Source organism: Lutra lutra, chromosome 18 (genome assembly GCF_902655055.1).
Source record: "Lutra lutra chromosome 18, mLutLut1.2, whole genome shotgun sequence".
NCBI lineage: Eukaryota > Metazoa > Chordata > Mammalia > Carnivora > Mustelidae > Lutra > Lutra lutra.
In genome coordinates, this window is record NC_062295.1 from 33,011,412 (window position 1) to 33,030,967 (window position 19,556).

General features: G+C 61.3%; 3 protein-coding genes across 5 annotated transcripts; 2 read left to right on the forward strand and 1 right to left on the reverse strand.

The window, feature by feature from the left end:
* The first annotated feature begins 19 nt into the window (after positions 1–19).
* On the forward strand, positions 20–11,116 carry LRCH4 (leucine rich repeats and calponin homology domain containing 4). 3 transcript variants are annotated; one of them, XM_047713610.1, is made up of 18 exons: positions 23–316; positions 4,062–4,206; positions 4,351–4,477; positions 4,635–4,740; positions 6,608–6,744; positions 6,886–7,001; positions 7,141–7,240; positions 7,476–7,566; positions 7,658–7,734; positions 7,855–7,916; positions 8,008–8,142; positions 8,278–8,346; positions 8,439–8,554; positions 8,686–8,769; positions 8,976–9,061; positions 9,237–9,374; positions 9,471–9,548; positions 10,864–11,116. In XM_047713610.1, exons 1-18 carry the CDS (start codon positions 97–99, stop codon positions 10,966–10,968), a joined length of 1,992 nt encoding a protein of 663 aa, XP_047569566.1. In that variant the 5' UTR covers positions 23–96; the 3' UTR covers positions 10,969–11,116. The 3 variants fall into 3 exon arrangements, with proteins under 3 accessions (XP_047569565.1, XP_047569566.1, XP_047569564.1); XM_047713608.1 differs by lacking the exon at positions 10,864–11,116 and adding an exon at positions 9,859–10,857; XM_047713609.1 differs by lacking the exons at positions 8,278–8,346; positions 10,864–11,116 and adding an exon at positions 9,859–10,857 and having other exon boundaries at positions 20–316.
* Positions 11,117–11,200: 84 nt separating this feature from the next.
* SAP25 (Sin3A associated protein 25) lies at positions 11,201–13,194 on the forward strand. The gene is made up of 6 exons (XM_047713624.1): positions 11,201–11,783; positions 11,960–12,060; positions 12,156–12,262; positions 12,364–12,517; positions 12,637–12,734; positions 12,819–13,194. The coding sequence occupies exons 1-6, from the start codon at positions 11,638–11,640 to the stop codon at positions 13,104–13,106; spliced, it is 894 nt and encodes a 297-aa protein (XP_047569580.1). The 5' UTR covers positions 11,201–11,637; the 3' UTR covers positions 13,107–13,194.
* A 142-nt stretch (positions 13,195–13,336) lies between these two features.
* Positions 13,337–17,155, reverse strand: LOC125090697 (insulin receptor substrate 1-like). The gene is made up of 2 exons (XM_047713616.1): positions 15,458–17,155; positions 13,337–15,247 (listed from the first exon to the last, which is right to left on the reverse strand). The coding sequence occupies exons 1-2, from the start codon at positions 15,852–15,854 to the stop codon at positions 14,100–14,102; spliced, it is 1,545 nt and encodes a 514-aa protein (XP_047569572.1). The 5' UTR covers positions 15,855–17,155; the 3' UTR covers positions 13,337–14,099.
* Between the last annotated feature and the right edge of the window lie 2,401 nt (positions 17,156–19,556).

The following is a 19,556-nucleotide window of genomic DNA, read 5'->3' on the forward strand; positions in this document are numbered from 1 at the left end:
GCCCTCTTGAAGCGACTACGGCGGCTCCAAGGAGGGGGAGGGGTAAGGAGGGACGGCCGGGCCCGTCAGTCAGGCAGCGGGAGCCGCCGGGAGCGGATGGCGGCGGCGGTAGCGGCCCCACTCGCCGCCGGGGGTGAGGAGGCGGCAGCCACGACCTCCGTTCCAGGGTCTCCGGGTCTGCCCGGGAGCCGCAGTGCAGAGCGGGCCCTAGAGGAGGCCGTGGCCACCGGGACCCTGAACCTATCTAACCGGCGCTTGAAGCACTTCCCCCGGGGCGCGGCCCGCAGCTACGACCTGTCAGACATCACCCAGGCTGGTGAGTGCACCCTGCTCCCCTACACTGCCGGGACCCTCATTTGCATAGCCCCGCCCCTGGCTTGTTTCTCACCGGGCTCCGGAGTCTGGCCCGCCCCTTCACCTGGCGGTCCGGGTTCTCGACCCCGCCGATTTGCATAAGCCTGCTACCTCCCCCTCCCCACTTTGAGAACTACCAGACAATGAACGCGTTTCTCGTTTGCACGGAACGCCCAGCGCCCCGGCCGAGCGTTGTGAGAACTCCCAGTCTTCTGCTTCTCTTTATTTGCATAGCTGCGCACCTGTAGAACGGTCCCGCCCCTCACCTGGTTGACTCATTTGCATGATCTCCTCAACCTCAGTTCTGATCGTTCCTTAAAGCGGCCCCCACGAGCCCCTCTGAGGACTCCCTTATCTTCCTCCACTTCGTCTCCCAACTTTCCCCACCGTTCCACAGAGATGCGAGCAGCCTTAGGCCCCCCTCTTCCCTAGGATTTGCCCCTAACAACCTGGTGTTTCTGTTTACCGTGCCTGTTGTCCCGCCCCCTATGGTCGGAGGCCCTCTCGACTCCACCCAGCTAGCCTATGGGAAAGAAGCAAATACTCCGTGTCCCCTAACTCTTTTCTCCTCGAGCTCTTCCATCTATTATCCCTGACCCCCTTATCCGAGACTCCCCCTCCTTCTCGCGTGTGTGAGGTCACTGTGGAGCCTGTGACCTCATAGGGATCCTAGAATTCCCGTTTCGGCTTCTGCTTTCCCTAGAGGGAGGGACTTGAGGCAGTTGCTGAAAGGAAGGAAATCTTATCTCCTGGCTGGGAGTGCTGGGAGACTAGAAGACTGTCCCACTGTCCTTCTACTCCCCCACTCACAGATCCCTCTAATCGTGCTCCTTCCTTCCTGGTCTCTCTCTCTCTCTCTCTCTCTCTCTCTCTTTTTTTTTTTTTTAGATTCTGTTTATTTATTTGATAGCATCCCAAGTAGGCAGAGAGGCATACAGGGAGTGGGGGAAGCAGGCTCCCTGCTGAGCAGAGAGCCCGAGGCCGAGGCGGGGCTTGATCCTAGGACCCTGGGATTCTGGCCTGAGCTGAAGGCAGGGGCTTTAACCCACTGAGCCACCCAGCCACCCCTTCCTGGTGTCTCTTGAGGGCAGGGTGTGGGGGACTCTACCAAGACAGGTGAGTCACGCTGCAGCTGTTCAGGAGGCAACAACCTATGACCTTGGGCTGGCAGCTGGGGGGGTGGAGATTGGGAGTGGGGAGGAGGCCTGCATTCCCGAAGCCCCACCCCAGCCTAGCCCAGGGTGGGACTTGAGGCTGGGTGAGTGTCCTCGCTCCGGAGGACACTGCTCGGAGACTGCTTGCATTTCTTCTCCAGCAGGTGCCTTCTCACCTGCAAACATGCATGTGGGCACCGGCACTGTTTTCTCCACTGTTCTGGGGAGCACCGGTTTAAACCTCTCCACTTGGGTTGCTGGGTAAACTCCCTTCCCCGCCGTGCAGTGAGTGAGTTCAGGGACCGGGTGAGCCCCAGGGGCCATTCCTCTCCTTCTCAGTCTCCCCCAGCCGCCTAACCCCCAAGCTTCAGATTGACCTCAGCAGCTGTGTGACACTCGCCGTCTGTTCCCTTTCCCCTCCCCCTTGCTTGTTTTTTGACAAAGACCAAATGTTATTCTTTACTTCCGTAGGGCTCTGCCTCTGAGAGTAGACTCCTGGGGAAAACTACCAAGAACTCCCTGGCCCCTCCCAGCTCCTGCCCCCTCCCACCCTCCTCCACCAGCAATTCTGGCTGGGGATGCAGGCCCTTCTGAGTGAGCTTGTGTGTTGGAGCGGGAAAATCCCAGCTTTCTGAGGGCCTCTCCCCGCCCCGCTCTCCATGCAGAAATCCTGAGTCCTTTCTGGACCCAGGTTGTAGGCCGGGTGGACTCTGTCTCATCCAGAATGTTCTCCTCTGATCCCTCTCCCCAAGCAGATGGCTGATAGTTTGGGGTGGAAAAGGGAAGTGACAGTCAGGGTTGCCTGTACCCTGTCCTCTACACCTCCTTGCCCTACAGCCCAGACCAAACACTTCAACACTCTGCCAAATTATTTTGAGCCCACTCCTGCTTTCCCAGCTCTTTCTGAAGCATTGTTTTCCGTGCATATCTCCTATGGCACAGGTCTCTGATATCCTCTGGACTCTGTTCCTTGGGGCCCCCGAAAGTAGGATGAATCCTGAGATGGCGGGGAGGGGCAGCTCTCACAAAGGAGAAGTGCAGCTCACTGTCTTATAGACCACATCCTGTGCCTCCTGTGCCCTGCCTCCTCCAGCCTGGGCTGCCTTCCGCTCCGAGCTTTTGCCTCACCACTGCTTAGCCCATCTTGTCCCCCCCATCTTCATCCACAGCATGCACAAGTGCGCACGCACACGTGTAGATGCAGGGAGAGCAGGCAGGTGGAGGGCAAACATAGGAGGACTGCATCTGGTCACCTCCGCCTCGGGGCAACCTGCTCTTCTCCCTTGAAGGGTCTTTTCTCTCTGCACACCAGGGCTGTGAGCAGAGAGGGAGAAAAAAGGAGGCCTGGTGTCTCGGGCTGTCATCCGCCCTGGTAAACATAGGGCCCACCAGACACAGACCCAGAACCTGATAGAGTGTTTCTACTCCATTTCCTGTCACAAGACTCATTTCCTTGGGGGATAGACCCCAGCTTCCCTCCCATCAGCTTTGGCTCACGCCTTCCTGGGGAGGGCTGCCTAAGAAGCTCACTGAACTTCTATCACCAGAGACATCCCCCTGCAGGCCCTGGGCCCCTCCCTGTGCAGGGGAGGAGAGGAAACAGAAACCCAGGCTTGCAGAGCTCTGAGCGGTTAGTGTCCCCAGACTGGCAGAAACCCCATGCCTGACTCCTTTCATTGGAGTAGCAAGCGACCCCTTGAGATAAGCCGTGGTCATAGGCTTTACCCTCCCTCCCTTCCTCCCCGCTCCTCTCCCACACCAGGACACAGGCAAAAGTGCTGAGCGGCTGAAGCCTGGGTCAGTAAGAGAGGAAGTAGAGGAGGGCCAGGGTGGGAAAGAGGCCGGTCCTGAAGAGGCTGGGGTGGGAGGGACCTGAGGACTCCAGCTTCCACCTCCAGCCTGGTCGGCTCGCCTTCCCCTCCTGGCCCTTGGGTGTCTGTTCCTTCACAAACCTTTGGAGCTGGCTTGCTGATGCGAGGGGCCAATGAACAGCCATTGTCCAGTGTGCCAGGAGCCTTACTTAATCTCTAGAACCAGACTCTAATGACCCTTGGCTTTTCCCCTGTGTTGAAAAGAGGTTGAGGCTGGGGACAAGGCCCCCGTGGAGGGGCGAAGAGGGATTAGCTTTCTCAGGGGTCTCCCCGGGGCAGCTTCCCATACTCATTGTGAGCCGCCGGCCCATTACCTTGCTGTTTTCTCTGGAGCACCAGCCTTCGCCATATGACAGCAGGAACCGCAAGAGTTCTAGAAGCCTGTCACCCTTTCCAGGATAGCCCTTCACTTGTGTATCCGAAGGTGGTGGTCATGGTTTGTCCGGAGTGTGGGCTTCTCCAGCCCAGTGACCCTGCAGCCTTTGCTGTTCTGGTAATGCTCGGAATGTGCTCGGTTTTGCAGAAAGCTTTGTTCTCTCCAGGGAGCCCAGTTTACAGGCCTGATTCTTTAGGTCCAACGGGGAGGCGGACTGCTGGGCAGCTGGCTCGGGGAAAGTTGAGGGCCCTTCTGTCCAGGGCTGGGCCTGTCCACAGCTCTCCCCTGATTCCTTGCTTCTCCTAGACCTGTCCCGGAACCGGTTCCCCGAGGTGCCGGAGGCAGCATGCCAGCTGGTGTCCCTGGAGGGCCTGAGCCTCTACCACAATTGCCTGAGATGCCTGAACCCAGCCTTGGGGAATCTCACAGCCCTTACCTACCTCAACCTCAGGTAGGGAGGCATGGCCAGCAGAGGGTGGGAGCCCCAAGTCCCAGCGCACCGTACCCTGAGTGCCCCTCCCAGTGCCCTGGAGAGAGGGCAGCACGGGGCTGCTGGGCCTGGGGAGTGAGCCCCATGCCTTTCTCCCTTCCACAGCCGAAACCAGCTGTCATCGCTGCCACCCTACATCTGCCAGCTGCCCCTGAGGGTGCTCATCATCAGCAACAACAAACTGGGAGCTCTGCCTCCCGACATCAGTGCCTTGGGAAGCCTGCGGCAGCTTGTGAGGGCAAAGCAAGAAGGGGGGCCGTCGAGCCAGGCACCAGGGGCCTTTGGAGAGTTTGGGGAGGGGGGAACTGAAGGAGGTGGCCAGGGGCCGGAGGCAGTTTCTGATGCCCCTGGTCTCTGTGGCTCCTGGCCTACTTCTTTCCTCATTGCAGGATGTGAGTGGCAATGAGTTGCAGGCCCTCCCGGCAGAGCTGTGCAGTCTCCCTTCCCTGCGGGACCTCAGTGTGCGCAGGAACCAGCTCAGCGCCCTGCCCGATGGTGAGGAGAATAGAGATCTGGTGGGGGTGTGTGTGTGTGTGTGTGGAGACAGTGTGTATGTCTGCACCGGAGAAGTCCCAAAGACTCTTCACAGAACATCACTGTCCTAGGTGCCCAGGGTTTTGCAGTGTATAAGACAAACTAAATTATTTGCTCTTGACTGGCATCCCTCTGAGGCTGACAAGGCATGGGTTATTAACTTTATCTTCACAAATGAGGAACAAGGCACAGAAAGGAGAGTGGGTAAGTGGGTTGGCAACCTGCAGAATCCCAAGATTGGAAGGGGCCTTCAGGGCCACCCAGGGCCATCGCTCACCCAGTGCGAGCTCTCAGGCACCTGAGTCAGATGATGCCCTGTGCCTCCTCCCCAAAGATTCCGAATCAGTGGAGCCATGAGCTGGAGCCCAAGCAGCCCCCAACCCCAGTTGAATGAGCTAATTGTGATCCACTCCAACATTTGATAGCCTCTGCTCTGAAGCAGGCGCCCCTTCCCTTATTCCTCCGGCACTGTTGTGTGCATCCTGTGTTTTAGGTGGGGGTCAGGTAGATGGGGATGTCACTCACACCTGGGGCCAACTCTGAAAATGTCCGGGCTTCACGGGGAGAGACAAATGGAGGGATGTGCTAGAACAGGCCATAGAAAGAGCTGCGGGAGCTAGAGGGAGGCTTGTGGCCCTGCTCAGGGAGCTTGAGGAAGACTCCCCCCTCCCCCCACCGAGGCGTGGCAGGAGCTGATCTTCGAAGGAAAGTTCTCCTTCCTTCAGGCAGAGGGAACCCATGTGCAAAGCGTGTGGGTGGGAGGGAGCACTGCCAGGCACGGATGTGGTGAGAGATGCAAGCCAGGGCCAGGTGGGAAGGACCGGAGCCGTGCACATCTTGGTTTTAAAGAACAAGAGAGGCGGTCAGGTGGTCACCCATTTTCTCTGGGCTCCCCCTACTTCTGGCCCTCTTTCCTTCTAAGTCGGTAGCACTGTAAACAAGCATTTGATCAGGGTGCCCTGTGGGCCATAAGAGAGACCCAGGACAAATGCCCTGGAGACACAGAGGAAGGAGCAGTGAATTCTAACCTGAGTCTGGAGAGATTTCATGGAAGAGGCAACACTTGAGCTGCACTTTGAAAGATGGTCACAAAAATGCGTGTCCCCGCTTAGCAAACAGCACGTGGAAAGGCCCAGAAGACTTTCTGGCTTTATTTTCACAAATGAGGGGGTTCACAGGGCTGGAGGTTGTCTGATGTGGTGCGAGGGTGGGTCGTGAGAAATGGGAAATGTGGTCCGAGCCAGCTCATGAACACTTGGACCGTGCTGGGCCTGGGGGTGGTGAGTGCTCTTCTGTGTCTTTAGTCACCCCTCATCCGACTGTGCATGCTTGAGAAGTAGAAAAAGGGCACCCTTTCGTGTGGGTGGGCACAGCCTTGCCTGGTGGGATAAGGGCTTAGCTCGTAAAGTTCCAGTGGGATTGCAGGCCCCTCCTGCTTGGGTGCCTTTGTGCAGGTCAAGGTCCGCTCACCCTCAGCAGCCTCGGCTGCAAGTCATGGTTTTTGAGCTGTGCAGTGTCGCAGTTTGGGTCTTGGGACGGTTAGTCAGGGATGAAGGAATGGCCGAAGTAGGGAGTGGGTCGGGGGCAGAGGAGAGAGAAGCCCATGAGATGGGCAGGAGCTCAGGGAGGGGAGGCCTGGAGGTGGGCCCGATTCGAGCGGGAAGGGAAGCAGGGAGGTTGTTCCTGGGGCACCCCCTCAGCCAGCCAGCCAGGCCAGAGGACGTGGTGGCCCCAAGGGTGGCGAGTGGGCCAGAGCAGAGGGCAGAGGAAGTGAGCACAAGGCCCCACCCTTGGGCAGGCTTCTGACTCTTCCCTCACCCACCCCCAGAGCTGGGGGATCTTCCTCTTGTCCGCCTGGATTTCTCCTGTAACCGTGTCTCCCGCATCCCGGTCTCCTTCTGCCGCCTCAGGCACCTGCAGGTCATTCTGCTGGACAGCAACCCCCTGCAGAGCCCTCCGGCTCAGGTGAGGGAGGCGGATTGCCCTAGACCATGGGGACAGGGCTGGGAATGGGTAGGAGTTGGGAGATGAGTCCCTTTAGTAGCCAGGCAGGATCTGGGGGAGCCCCTTTCCCTTAACCCCTACCATGTGCCTCCTTATCCCTAGATCTGTCTGAAGGGGAAACTTCACATCTTCAAGTACTTGTCGACAGAAGCTGGGCGGCGTGGGGGGTCTGCGCTGGGGGACCTGGCCCCTTCCCGCCCCCCGAGTTTCAGTCCCTGGTAAGTCCAAGTGGGAAGGAAGGAAGCGCCTGGTTACTTCTGCCCCTTCCTGGCGGCACGGACTCCTGGGTTTTGGTGGGAGGGTGAGAGGGCTTGTCGCCCGCTGCTGGACTGACTGGCTCTCCCTGGCGGCCGCTAGCCCTGCTGAGGACTTATTTCCTGGACGTCGGTACGATGGTGGGCTGGACTCAGGCTTCCACAGCGTTGACAGTGGCAGCAAGAGGTGGTCTGGAAATGAGGTAAGGGCCTCCCTTCTGCGGGACATTGGGGCTCTTGGCTCTGGGGGAGAACCTCTGAGTCAGGACCCTTTGCTTGGTGCCTGGGAATATCAGGGTGACTGTTAGTGTCTGGAGTGGTGTTTTTCCCTTGCCCAGGTATCTCGGGGAAGGGCTGGCTCAGCAGCAGACCCCAGGGACATGAACCCCATGAACCCCCAGCACTACAGCGCAGCTCGCTTCCGTTTTGCATTTCTAGTCAACAGATGAATTTTCGGAGTTGTCCTTCCGGATCTCGGAGCTGGCCCGGGAGCCTCGGGGGCCCAGGGAGCGGAGAGAGGATGGCTCCGGTGAGTGGTGGGGTCAGGGTATGGGGTGTAGAGTAAGGTACGAGTGCCTGAAGGCCCCCAGATGCTTGCTGACATGCCCTGGCCTCTCCAGCTGACGGAGACCCTGAGCAGATTGACTTCATTGACAGCCACGTGCCTGGGGAGGACGAGGAGCGAGGCGCTGCTGAGGTGAGGGTCCCGTTCCTGGCCGTGTGCAGGTCCTGTGCAGTGTGCAAGGGACCTGTGTGGGGGGTAGGGAGCGGCGCAGGCTTAGGGGAGCACTTCCATCTCCTGCTGCTCTTTCCATAGGAGCAGCGGCCACCAGAATTAAGCCCTGTGGCAGGGGACACCGAGAAGGCGCCAAGCAGCAGGTACCCCAGAGCCACCTGATCCCGTACCTTTTCACCTCCCTCCTGTCCCCGGACCCAGCTCTGCCTCACTGGTCCTGCCTCTGCCCCACAGGCGGGAGGAGCCGGCCGGGGAGGAACGGCGGCGCCCCGACACCTTGCAGTTGTGGCAGGAGCGAGAGCGGCGGCAGCAGCAGCAACAGCAGCAACAGCAGCACAGTGCACTCTGGGGGGCCCCCAGGAAGGACAGGTGTGGGCAAAGGGGCAGGGTTGGGCGGGGGGGCCTGGAAATGAGGGGAAATGGGTCCTCAGAAGCTCCTCTGCCCGTCGGGGTTGGCGGGTCCCTTGCCTGCGCTGCTGACCCCACATGTCCTTCATTTTCCAGTTTTCTGAAGCTGGGGATCAGGGCTGCTGGCGGAGGGGCTGCTGCCTCGTCCACTCAGGCCTCCTATGAGTATGTGTCCTCCGAGATCCACCTCCCAGAGCTCTGTCCCTGCACGCCGTCCCCCTGCCATCCCCTCTAACTCACTTCCTGTCTGTCCTCAGTGGCATGCCAAAGTCCAGTGCCACCCAGCCGGGAGCTTCAGGAGGACAGGGAGCCCCTGCCCCCACCCCTGCCCCTGGCCCCACCTCCCAGGAGCCCCTTCCTGCGGCTGGACCAGGTGGGACAGGGACTGGGGGAAGAGGAGGCGGGACTCTGTAGGTGAGGGGGTGGCTGGGGCCTGGTGGCCTGAGGGAAGAGGGGGACTCTGAAGGGTGTCTTTTCTGACCTGGCTCTGGCTCTGGCCCCCAGCAACAGTGCCTGCTCCCCGGCCACTCGGCTCCATTCAGAGACCAAACAGCTTCCTCTTCCGTTCTTCCTCTCAGAGTGGCTCAGGTGGGTTTCCCCTGTCCCCAGTGCTAACCCAGCCCTCAGCCCTGGGCTGCGGACACCCCTTCTGGCCTGGGAGTTCCCTAGTCTATTGTCCTTTGTGTTGAAAATCCCACAAGCACAGAGGCAGGAGATGTGAGTGCCAGACACTGTGACCCAGCTAAGAAGTTGGCGGGTGACAGAGACATCCCACATTCCTCCCCTTTCTCCAGGCCCTTCCTCACCAGACTCTGTCTTGAGACCTCGGCGATCCCCCCAGCTTCTGGATGAAAAGGAGCTGATGGCTCAGCTGCGCCAGGTAAGAGAGGTGGGATCTGCGGGGCCGGGCACGGTGGGGAGTCGAGGGGGGGCACTCAACCTCCTCGAGTTTCCTGGCTTCCCACTGCACCCTGTGGGTGCTTCCACTGAGGACACAAGGGGCGGGCGGGAGTCCCCACCGAACCTGACCCCTCCCCCATCCTCCTGCCTCCCAGGTCCTTGAGTCAAGGCTGCAGCGGCCCCTGCCCGAGGACCTGGCAGAAGCTCTGGCCAGTGGGGTCATCCTGTGTCAGCTGGCCAACCAGCTGCGGCCCCGCTCCGTGCCCTTCATCCACGTGCCCTCACCTGCTGTGGTCAGTTCTGTCCCCGGGCGGGAGGCAGGGGATGGGACAGAGGACGGCCAGGGCCTCTCCCTTACTCTCTTCTTTTCCTTTCTCACTCTCCCCCAGCCAAAACTTAGTGCTCTCAAGTCTCGGAAAAATGTGGAGAGTTTCTTAGAAGCCTGTCGAAAAATGGGGGTGCCTGAGGTATGAGGGGTATACTCTGGGGAGCCCAGGGCAGGTCCCTACTATAGAGGGTGGCGACGTTCCGGGCTCAGCCGAGCACTCCGCATGGGTGGCGGGGTTCCATTCACAGCGGTGTCTGCTCCTCAGAAGCATGTCCGCAAGTCCCCGTCCTGCATGTGTCCCTGCCCTGCATGCCTCCCTGCCCTGCACTGCACATGTGGGCGTGGCTCAGCCCCTGGCACGTGAGGGCAGGGGGTGGGAAGGATTGTCTTGTTGCTGCTGCTGACGTCTGCTCTTTGCCCTTGTCCATCTGTCCCTACTCCCTTCCTAGGCCGACCTGTGCTCGCCCTCGGATCTCCTCCAGGGCACTGCCCAGGGGCTGTGGACCACCCTGGAGGCTGTGAAGCGGGTGGGGGGCAGGGCCCCCCCGCCCGTCTGGCCCCCTTCTGGTCTGGGCGGCTTCATCTTCTTCTACGTGGTCCTCATGCTGCTGCTCTTTGTCGTCTACACTCGGCTCCTGGGTTCCTAGGACCTGAAGTCACCCTTTCTCCCCGCCCCCATCACCCTATTTCTATTTATGACTCCTGTGCGACCCCGGTCCCTACCAGTGGTGCCTTCAGCCCCTACCAAAGACACTAGTGAGCCCCTTCCCCTCACAAACACTGACCTCAGAGGCCCCACTCTGGTGTACCCAGACCCTGGGCCCCCAGCCTCTGGCCACCCTCCTATAGCCCCTTCCCTTCCCTCACCTCTCAGTGCTGATGGTGCCTTCATCCCTCCAGACCCTGCCCTCTGCTCCCTCAGAGGGTCGATCGCAACCTTCCTCCTTTTGCCGTCCCTCTCCCACCCCCACATTGTTCTGGGGAGCTAAATTATATTTTGTAGAGAGAACTCTATATTTGTAGGGGATACAGGGGCCCAGGCTGGGTCCCTGTCTCTGTGTATAAATTGTACAGACCGTGGCCGCCTCTTGTGTGTGTGTGTGTGTTTGCGTCTGCTCCTGCTGTGGCCAGGCCCAGCCCTGGCCATGCCCCAGGGGCTCTGTTTGTCAGCCTACCTGTTCCAGCATTTCCCTCTGGAAATGACAGGTCTCTGCTCTGCTGAACTTGGCCTCCTGTGTCATCACCCTTCTGTCATCTGCTGGCAGCTTCCTCGTATCTCGTTTGTCCCCAAGCCATGTCCAGGGTGCCCCTGACCTTTGCCACCTCCACCTGGAAGGGCCATCCTGTCATCCCTGTTTGCCCAAGCTTCTGTAGGGTTTCTCCTGCCCTGCCCTCTGAGGACAGGGAAGCCAGAGAACAAGGTGACGGGCACTTAACCGGGCCCCTCCCCCCAGGAGTCCCTGTGCCAGCCCCACCACATCTTGGAAGAGGAGGGGGCCCCGGGAAGGGGCCTCCCCTACATCGCTGCTGTCATCCACGCACTGCTGGAACGGCCATAGGGGTCGAGGTCGGGGCACAAGGCTCCGATCCGGCCGGGAACCCAGGAACAGAGAAGACAGCCGCGTCCGGCTCTTTTCCCTAGCAAGGACTCTGGTGAGGGCGGCCTCGGGCTTGGCCCTGTTACTTGGGGGCCCCTCAGCCCGCCCGAGGGTTTGGAAGCCGGCCGGCCAGCGAGGCCCCTGGCCGCCCCTGGGTGTGGCCGAGGGTCTGGGATAGAAGACGGTCCCGGATGTTGTGTCAAGTGCAATAAAGAAGAAGCCGGGCCCTCAAGGTTGCCCCTCGGGTGTGCGTGTGTGTGTCCGTCTGCGAATGAATGCGGTGCGTCGTGGGGAAGGAGGGGGCCCTGCCGTGCAGGGCGCTGCCGCTCTTCCGTGGCGGGCGGCGTGCGGACCCGACAGCCCCGCCGCCAGGGGGCGCCCGCGAGACCCCGGCGGGAGCGCGCGCCACGTGGCCCGGAAACGCGCTGGGCGCCGGCGTGGTCGCGAGGCCCCGCGAGGTGGGCCGGCGACGTGCGCTCGCGGGGCGAGAGGGCGGGCCGCCGCGGGAGGAGGGAGCCTCGTGGGTCCGGGAGGAGCGAGGTGGGAGGCGCGGGCGGCGTAGACCGTGTAGACGGTGCGGACGCGGGGCCCAGAGTTGCTGCCCGCGCTGCCCTTCCCGCCAGACGCGGCATGTTGCCCCGGCCGCCTCCGCTGTGGGACGCGGGCAAAGAGCAGGCGCCCGAGGAACAAGGCCCCTCGGCGGGCAGTGACCCCGGCGAGGCCTGGAGCTCTGGAGAGGAAGAACTGGGGGAGCCAGGAACCCCCCCACAGGACAGGTGAGGGGCTCCGCCGCAGGGAAGTCCGACACGGGGCCCCACCGTGGGAGGAAACCTCCGACGCCTACACTGAGGACCGGGTGTGCTCAGACTCCCCGCCCCAGACCCCCCGGGCCCTGCCTCCCGAGATAAGGGGGAGGCTGTGACGGGTGCACCTCAGTACCTACCCCTCCCAGCCCGCAGCCACGGTCCCGAAGGCCTTCCTGGACCCGGAGAGAGCCGCTGCTGCCCCGGGCCCCCCCAGGCCTGGCTGCCGAGCAGTCCCCAGGAACCCCAGGTAGGTACAGGCCTTGCAGTCTTTACCCCCCAGACATCTTTCCACGGACTCCTGAGCCTCTTTTAATCTCTTCAACTGCCCCCCCACCCCCGCAGTTGCCCTTCCGCCCCAGATGGCCTGGGAGGTGGCCCCCTCAAGGATGACCGTCCTAGCACCGTGGGACCCCAGCTACAAGGCTAAAGCAGGACCTCGGCTGGTGTGGGTGAGTTGGGAGTATCTGTGGCCCAGGCCTTGGGAGGGGGCAGGGGTGCCCCGGGAGGGGGCCGAAGCTCCAAGGATCCATCTTTCCTGCCTCTGGCACAGGGGCCCAGCTGTGCGGCAGGCGCCTCCTTCTCAGGCCGGACTTTGTGTCATCCCTCATTCTGGCCACTGTATGAGGCAGCGTCAGGCCGGGACCTCAGGCCCCGGGCCCCAGCAACAGGGCATCAGAACGGAGAGCACGTGCCCAGGGACGCAGGTACTTTGCTTGGTCCTCCAGGCTCTGGAGGTTCCCTGCGTGAGCTCGTCTGGGAACCAGTGCGGCCCTCGCTGGGGTGGGAACCCCAGCCTGCTGCCCTACTGGCTTTTCCTCCCCAGGGCTCCCAGTGATGTGCGGAGAAGATGTCTTTCTGTCAGACCCGCTGCTGCCCTGTGGCCAGCGTGTCCCGCTGTACCTGTCGGAGGCCTCTCAGCAGGTGAGCGTAATTCCTGTCCTGGCCTCGGGCCAGTCTCCCCGCAGGGCTTGGGAGGAGACCCTTCTCCATTCGTTCTCTCCTCAGGTCATGGGCTCTCTGAAGCTGCTGCTCCCACCTCCTATCATGTCTCCCTGGGTCCTCCGCACCTCGTCCCCGGGCTGCTCCACCGCCTGGCTCAGTGGGCCTGAGCTGATCGCCCTCACTGGCCTCCTGCAGATGAGCCAAGGGGCTCCGAGACCTGCCTCCTCGGGGGCTCCCACGCCCCCTGCTGGCTCCCCAGACCCTGTATCTGACCACCCAGGCCCCACTGGCGGCCCCAGCTGTTCTCGCTGCACTGACCCGTCTGTCCCACGAACTCCAGAAGCCCACTGAATATAGCTCTTCTGTGGGCATTGTGGGTCCCCTCCCCCCCCCCGCAGGTTCTGTTGACAATAAAACAGTGTTTTGGTTTGCAAACGAGCTTGTGAGTAGCCGAGTGGGGCATGGAGACAGGGATAGGTTCTCTTCCTCTACGTGGCTTAGGCTGTCTTCCCCTCAAACTCTCATTACTCATCGGTCACCCCTGCAAGGGGGCAGGGGAATCCATGGACCTAAGACCTTTCGAGGCTGACCAAGCAGGACCACTTTAATAGGGTATAGGGCATAGGGTGTGGGGGGTCCACAGTACAGTATACAGAAGACAAGGATATGGAAGCAAGAAGGCCCTCAGGTCCACCGGGCTCCAGAGAAGGGAGGATTGTGCGAACACTTGTGTTGTATTGTGATTGTGTTGTCACTGGAAGAGGGAAATTAGGGAGGAAGGGAGCAGCACAGCGCTTTCAGGAATAGTAGAGATAAGATACCTGGTGCTTCAGCCCTCTTGCTCTGCGGCCCTGGGGCCGGGACTGGTTCTTTGGCTGCGAGGAGATACAAGGCAGGCCCTGCAGGTGCGGGGTGGGGAGGAGCAGGTCCTTGTGGGACCAGTCATGGGGGGCAGGATTGGGGGCCAGGGCTGACTTGAAACTCTGGAGCGATGCTGCAGGAACTCTGCCAGGAAGGAAAGGATCAGGGCTTCGGGTGAGAAAGCCAGGAGTTCCTAGGGGTTTGTGGGTAGGAAGTGGGGAGGGTGGTTCTAGAATTTTATCCCTTAAAAGAATCCAGCTTCTTGGGGAGCCTTTCCTGAAGGTTTCCCAGGTACCACATCTGGAAGAGACGGATGGACAGCAGGACCTGAGGGACCGCTCAGAGCTGCTGCAAGCTGCAGGTCCTAGGGGGCCTGAGAGCCCCTCTGTTTTGGGAACAGTTCGAGAGGGGTTGAGGGGAGCAGGCAGGGAGGCATTCATAACTTTGCCCTGTTCTCTCCCTTCCTCCCCATCCATCCCTCAGCTAGACAGCGCGGAGCTGCCCACATCTCACCGGAGCCTCCCTGAGGTTCTGGAAGTTGATGCGGGCATAGCTGTGTTGTGGGTTCCTGCTGTCGCCTCGAACCTCCAGTGAAGGGATCAGGTCCAGGTCAGCGTAGTTGAGGCGGCCGTTGGGGGGTTCTTGTGTGGCAGTGCCCATTCCTAAGTAGTCAGGGGCCACGTACTTGATGCACACGTACTCCCCTGCTAGCTCTGAGGGTGGCTGCAAGGAGGGGTGAGCCCCTGCTGGTCCCCAACATTCCCCCATGCTGCAACGGGGTCCTTGGAAGGAAGGTCCAGACTCCCCAGCCCCGAGCTCATAGGAACCGGGCAGGGAGCTGGAGAACAAGGACCGTGGCAGAAAGCGGCTCATGGGCACGTATTCGGTGCCTCTGCAAACTTGGAGTTGGTCTTTGGGGGTTGCGTGGGCAGAGGCCACAAGGCCAGGGGGTGCCATCACCATGTAGCCACCCGCTTCGCCACCCCCCATGGGCTCATAGTCGCTTCCGGCTCCCATGGCTATGTAGCCCCCTCCCAGCTCCAAGTCCTTGGGGTGCGAGGCTGCCGTTGCCAGCGTCTGGAGGGTGGTTTTCCTGCTTCTCTCCCTGAGGCCCCCGCGAGGGCTCCCGCCGCTTGACTGGGCCGTCGAGGCCAGGGTCGGAGAAGATTGGGAGGCAGAGGGTCTGTAAGCGCCGGTCGGGGGATCCCTTGGCAGTGGCTCAGCCCTGCCGGTGGCACCGCCCTCCCCGAGTCGCTTCATGGCGGCCAGTACAGTCTCGTGGATGCTTTGGGCCACCAGGGCGTCGGGCGCCTGTAGCCACAGCTCCCCGGGACCCGTGGGTGCCGAGCGGCCGAGCTCCAGGAAGAAGAAGGAGTCTGCGTGGCCGCAGCGGCGCACACTGAACAGGGACAGGCGCAGGGCGGGCGGCGGAGGCGAAGCCTGGGTGTCTCCAGAGCCTCTGCCCTTGGGCTTCCGCAGCAGGCTCAGCACCCCTGAACCCAGGCACAGGCGGTAGCGGCCGCTGCCCAGGCCTCGTGTTCGCCCCAGTCCCTTGGGCCGCAGCGTCACGGGCCAGACGTCCTGAAATGGAGCGAGAATCCAGGCGCCTGGGTCCTCGTGGAGGCTGGGACCTGGAGAGACAGGGGGCCGGTCACAGGGGCTCTTGGGCCCCGGGGGTTGGAGTCACTGTGCCCCGAGAACTAAACACGTGTAAACGCTTCATGTTTGAACTTGATTTCGGAGACTTACAGGGAGGGACATCCCCGGATCAACTCAACTCGCGATCACCCAACACCGGGCCCCCCGCCCTCGGCTCCGCCCGCCCCAGGCTCGGGCCTCACCCGCGGCCGCGCGCGCCTCCAGCAGGGCGCCGTACCACGCCTGCTGCTCCGCCTCGCAGGCCGCCGCCACGCCCAGGCTGCGGTCGCGCGTGTAGAGGACGATCAGGTGGCGCTGGCGCGCGTCCACGCGTTTGCTGATGGTGCACGCGCCCGCCAGGCTCACGCAGAGCTTGGGCGGCGCTCGGCCCGCGCGGAACTTCTTCTCGCTCTCGTAGCACTCGAGGCGCGGCGGGTCGGCGCGGAGCACGAAGAAGCGGCGGCGCTGCGACTTCTGCTTCCGCAGGTGGCCGCAGAGCCGCACGTCAGCGGGACAGGCCCCGGGCCGCGGCAGAACCAGCGGCCTGTCCGCCGGCTCGGACTCCGGGGCCGCCGTGGGGCCACCGCCTCCGGGCTTCATCCCCGGCCAAAGGCAATCGGGGCTGAGACTCAGCAGAGGCGGGGTGGAGGTGGCGGTCTCCGGGGAGGGGGGCAGCGTCCTGACAGGCTGCCACCCGTCTTGATGCCCAGCGTCTCGCCCCTGCTCCGGACTTGGAAGTCTGGGGCAGGGGGTCTGCGGTGTCCCCTCGCTGCGCGCGGGGTATGCGGCACTGGCTGCCCGGAGGTTCCAGCGGCCTCCTCGCAGGCTCGACCCCGGCCGGCTCCCCACGCCTCCAAACGCCTCCTGCCCCCTCCCTCCCTCCCTCCCTCTGCAGACCGCTCCAGAGTCCCCACCCCCGCGGGGTTAACCCTCGCGCGCCCCCGGCGCTGGACGTCGGGCCGTGGGAGTGGAATCTGATTGGGAAGTCTGGGAGACCGGGCCTCCACCCCACCCCAAGCCCTTGGGCTGGGATTGCGGAGGCGGGGAGTGCGTGGGCGTCTCCTCGGATCTGAGCTGACTGCCAAGGGAGCGGCCAAGTGAGGCCAGTGTGAGTGGAACTGCCTCGGGAAGCGATCCTGCTGGTAGGGGGGGTCCGCAGTCCTGCCGATTTGGGGACGGCCCTGACAGGCGCGCCACCTTCTGTTTCCGCCACTTCCCACTCTAGGCGTCCAGCACCTGTGTTCCCCCCAACAATGGTTCCATACTTTTTCCCAAGCCCGCCTAGCTGTCAGGGCCACCAAGCACTGGGCTGTGCTGATTTCAGAAGAGCTGGAGTTTCAGGTTCTCTCCGCGTTTAGGGTGACAGGAAGGGTCTTCAGATAAGTGAGCTTTTGGATGGATCCCTGTGCATAGACCACACCACCAGAGAGTTCCCGCCAAGGGGCCACCGAAGGAGAACCTGGGAAGAAACCTCTCACTACCCTCAGCCCCTTCTCAGCACCACTGTCCAAAAATGCCACCGTGCGCCAGCTGAAGGCTCTGACCAGAGGTGCAGACTCTGTGGTGGAGATAGCCTCTGCCTCTTCCGTCCTAAGATTTTGAGGTAGGTTTGGGATTCAGACATTTTACACCACCCCTCTTCTGATCCTTCCAAGGACCACAGCCTCCTACGGGGGGTGGCAGGTGATGGCTCTAGTCACTGCCCACTCTGCAAGACACCCCAGGAGCTGATGCTTGGGTGGAAGCCTTAGAGGACCTCCTGCTATATTGCTCTATGGCAAGTAAGAGCTAAAGCGGGGGCTGCGGGGAGGGTAGAGGAGAGGGAAGTGGGCAGCCGAGGCCCTGTTGAACGCGGCATATGGGGAGGAGGGGATATAACAAGAATACCCTGGGGCGCCTGGGTGGCTCAGTGGGTTAAAGCCTCTGCCTTCGGCTCATGTCATGAACCCGGAGTCCTGGGATCGAGCCCCGCATCGGGCTCTCTGCTCAGCGGGGAGCCTGCCTCTCTGCAGACTTGTGATCTCTGTCAAATAAATAAAAAAAAATCTTAAAAAAAAAAAAAAATACCGAGGCAACGGAGGCCTGCTCTCTGTCTCAGACTAGTCCAGAGGCCATGACAGTCTGAGCTGGGAGGGCAGGCCATCCCACTGACGCGTCTCCATTTCCCAGGCCTGTGAGGAAGGGACTCTTCTGGAACACTGGGGACACCATGGTGCAGTGTGCGTGCAAGCTAGGATCCTTGGCTATCTTTTCAAGGGTCACGTTGAGAGTGAGATGCATAGCACCAACCAGCATGTGAGGGTGCCCAGGGCCTCCACCAGGTGCATCTGGGTCAGCCATAGCTTCCCAAGGGGCAGGGGAGGTGCCGGCAGCCCATGCATGCACTGGGGCCAGTGGTAGTCACCGCCTTTGGTGGGTATCAGCCAGGGAGAAGCAGGTATGCGACAGACCTGTAAGTGGCCACCCAGACAGATGTTCAAGGCCACTGCCTCCAGTGTGGTCTTCACAGACTTACGGTGTGCAAAGCAGCAAGTAAGAGAGATCTGCAGGCCCCGCCCCTTCCGAGGCTTGGTGCTGCTTGGAGGAACAGGGCATCCACAGGGCCTATGATGGGCTGTGCTTTGAAGTACCCACAGGAGACCCTCTTCATCCCTACTCCTTCCCGCTCCCCATCAGCTAGGCCACCATGCAGCACCCCAGTCCTTGTGCAATCATGGCTGCCTCAAACACCAGCTCCAGGCCACCTTGTGTCACTGAACCCTGAAGTGCTGGGTACAGATGGAGTGGGAGGGAGCAGGGATCGGAGTACCTGGGTTCTGGGCAAGCAGTGCCAGGTGATTTAGCCATGCTGGGTACCAGGAAAAGCCTGGAGCCAAACAATTGGCCTAATCAGTTGCCCTAGCAACATTGCCCTTGGCCCTACCCAGACAAGATTTATTTTAGCCTGTTGACCTGGTAACGCCAGCTGCTCCCCAGGGACAGGAAATGGCAGAACCTCAGTTCTGCTGGGTGAGAACATCTCCTCCCAAGCCCAGGGGTCTCCCTCGGCCTTCCTCCGCAGGGTGCAGGGTAGCCACGGGATGGAATCGCCACATTCTTAAATCCCAATGGAACAATCTCATTACCAGTGACAGGAACCTAGAGGGAGGAGACTGGGGAACTCAGGCTGGGATGTTCCCCTGAGCCCCTCCCTCCCCACTCTGGAGTTCTCCCCACTCTGTGTAGGGGGATGCAGGGAGAGCCCCCATCTCCTTCCTTCAGCCTTCCCCGGTCATGGCTCCCAGGCCCCAATGTGGAGGGATTGGCGTGCTTCACAGTGGTCCTGGGGACGGTCTCCTCTGCTCACCCACAGGGGCAGGTGACCTCCCGAAGGCCTGGGCCAAGCCACAGGACTCTGTCTGCAGAGCATGGCCACAGCATCGGCTGCCTGGTCAGAAGCCCAGGGGGAGCCTGGGCAAGCTCCACAGTGTGCCTGGGGCTCCTCGGTTTGCCTGCAGTGGGGTTTGGACATGTGACCACAGACAGGGCTGTGCAAGGGCGGGCTGGGGGCGAGGTCAGAGCAACTCGGCCCAGTCATTCAGACATCTAGCAGGCTAGGGATTTTTCCATTCTTTGCTGCTCGCCTGGATACAGGAGGCCCCAGGGAGGCGGCACGGTGGCTACTCCATGCCAGGAGAGACAGCTGCGGTCCTCGTCTTGGCCTGTGCCCAGGGAACTCGGGTTTTCTGTCCTGGAGTTAGAGGCTGACCCAGTGTAACTTCTCTGATTGGTCATCCTGCCCTGGCCAGTGAGCTGGTGGGAGTCCATGTTGGACAGAGTGCCCCGGGGCGCACGGAGGGGGACCGCAGGGAGGTCCTGGGCCCGGGCACCGAGCAGTAAGGAGATCCTTGGGAAACAAACAGCAGGAGTGTGACTGAAGGGCCCTTTCCGTTTCACCTCCAAGCCTCAGTGCTCTTGGTTAGGAAAGGGAGTTGGGGTGGCCAGGGACAAGTAAGAAAAGGGTCCTCCTCCTCCTATACACCAGACCAGCTTCCTCCTCTAACTGGTTCTACAGAGAGAAAATGGGAAACAGGGACAAGGGACAGAGAAGTAATCAAGTGGGGACAGAACACGAAAGACCCAGGGATGGTGGTCTCTAGTAGGAGATCCAGGAGAAAGGAGGAGGAAAGCGGCTGGGAGAATGGAAACACAGACCCAAGACAGGATGGGTTCTGAGCCTTGCTAAGGTGGGGAGGCCACACCTGGCTGGGCAAACAGCAGCAGCTAGAAATATTTCTAGAGAAGTCCTCAAAGTAAATAAAC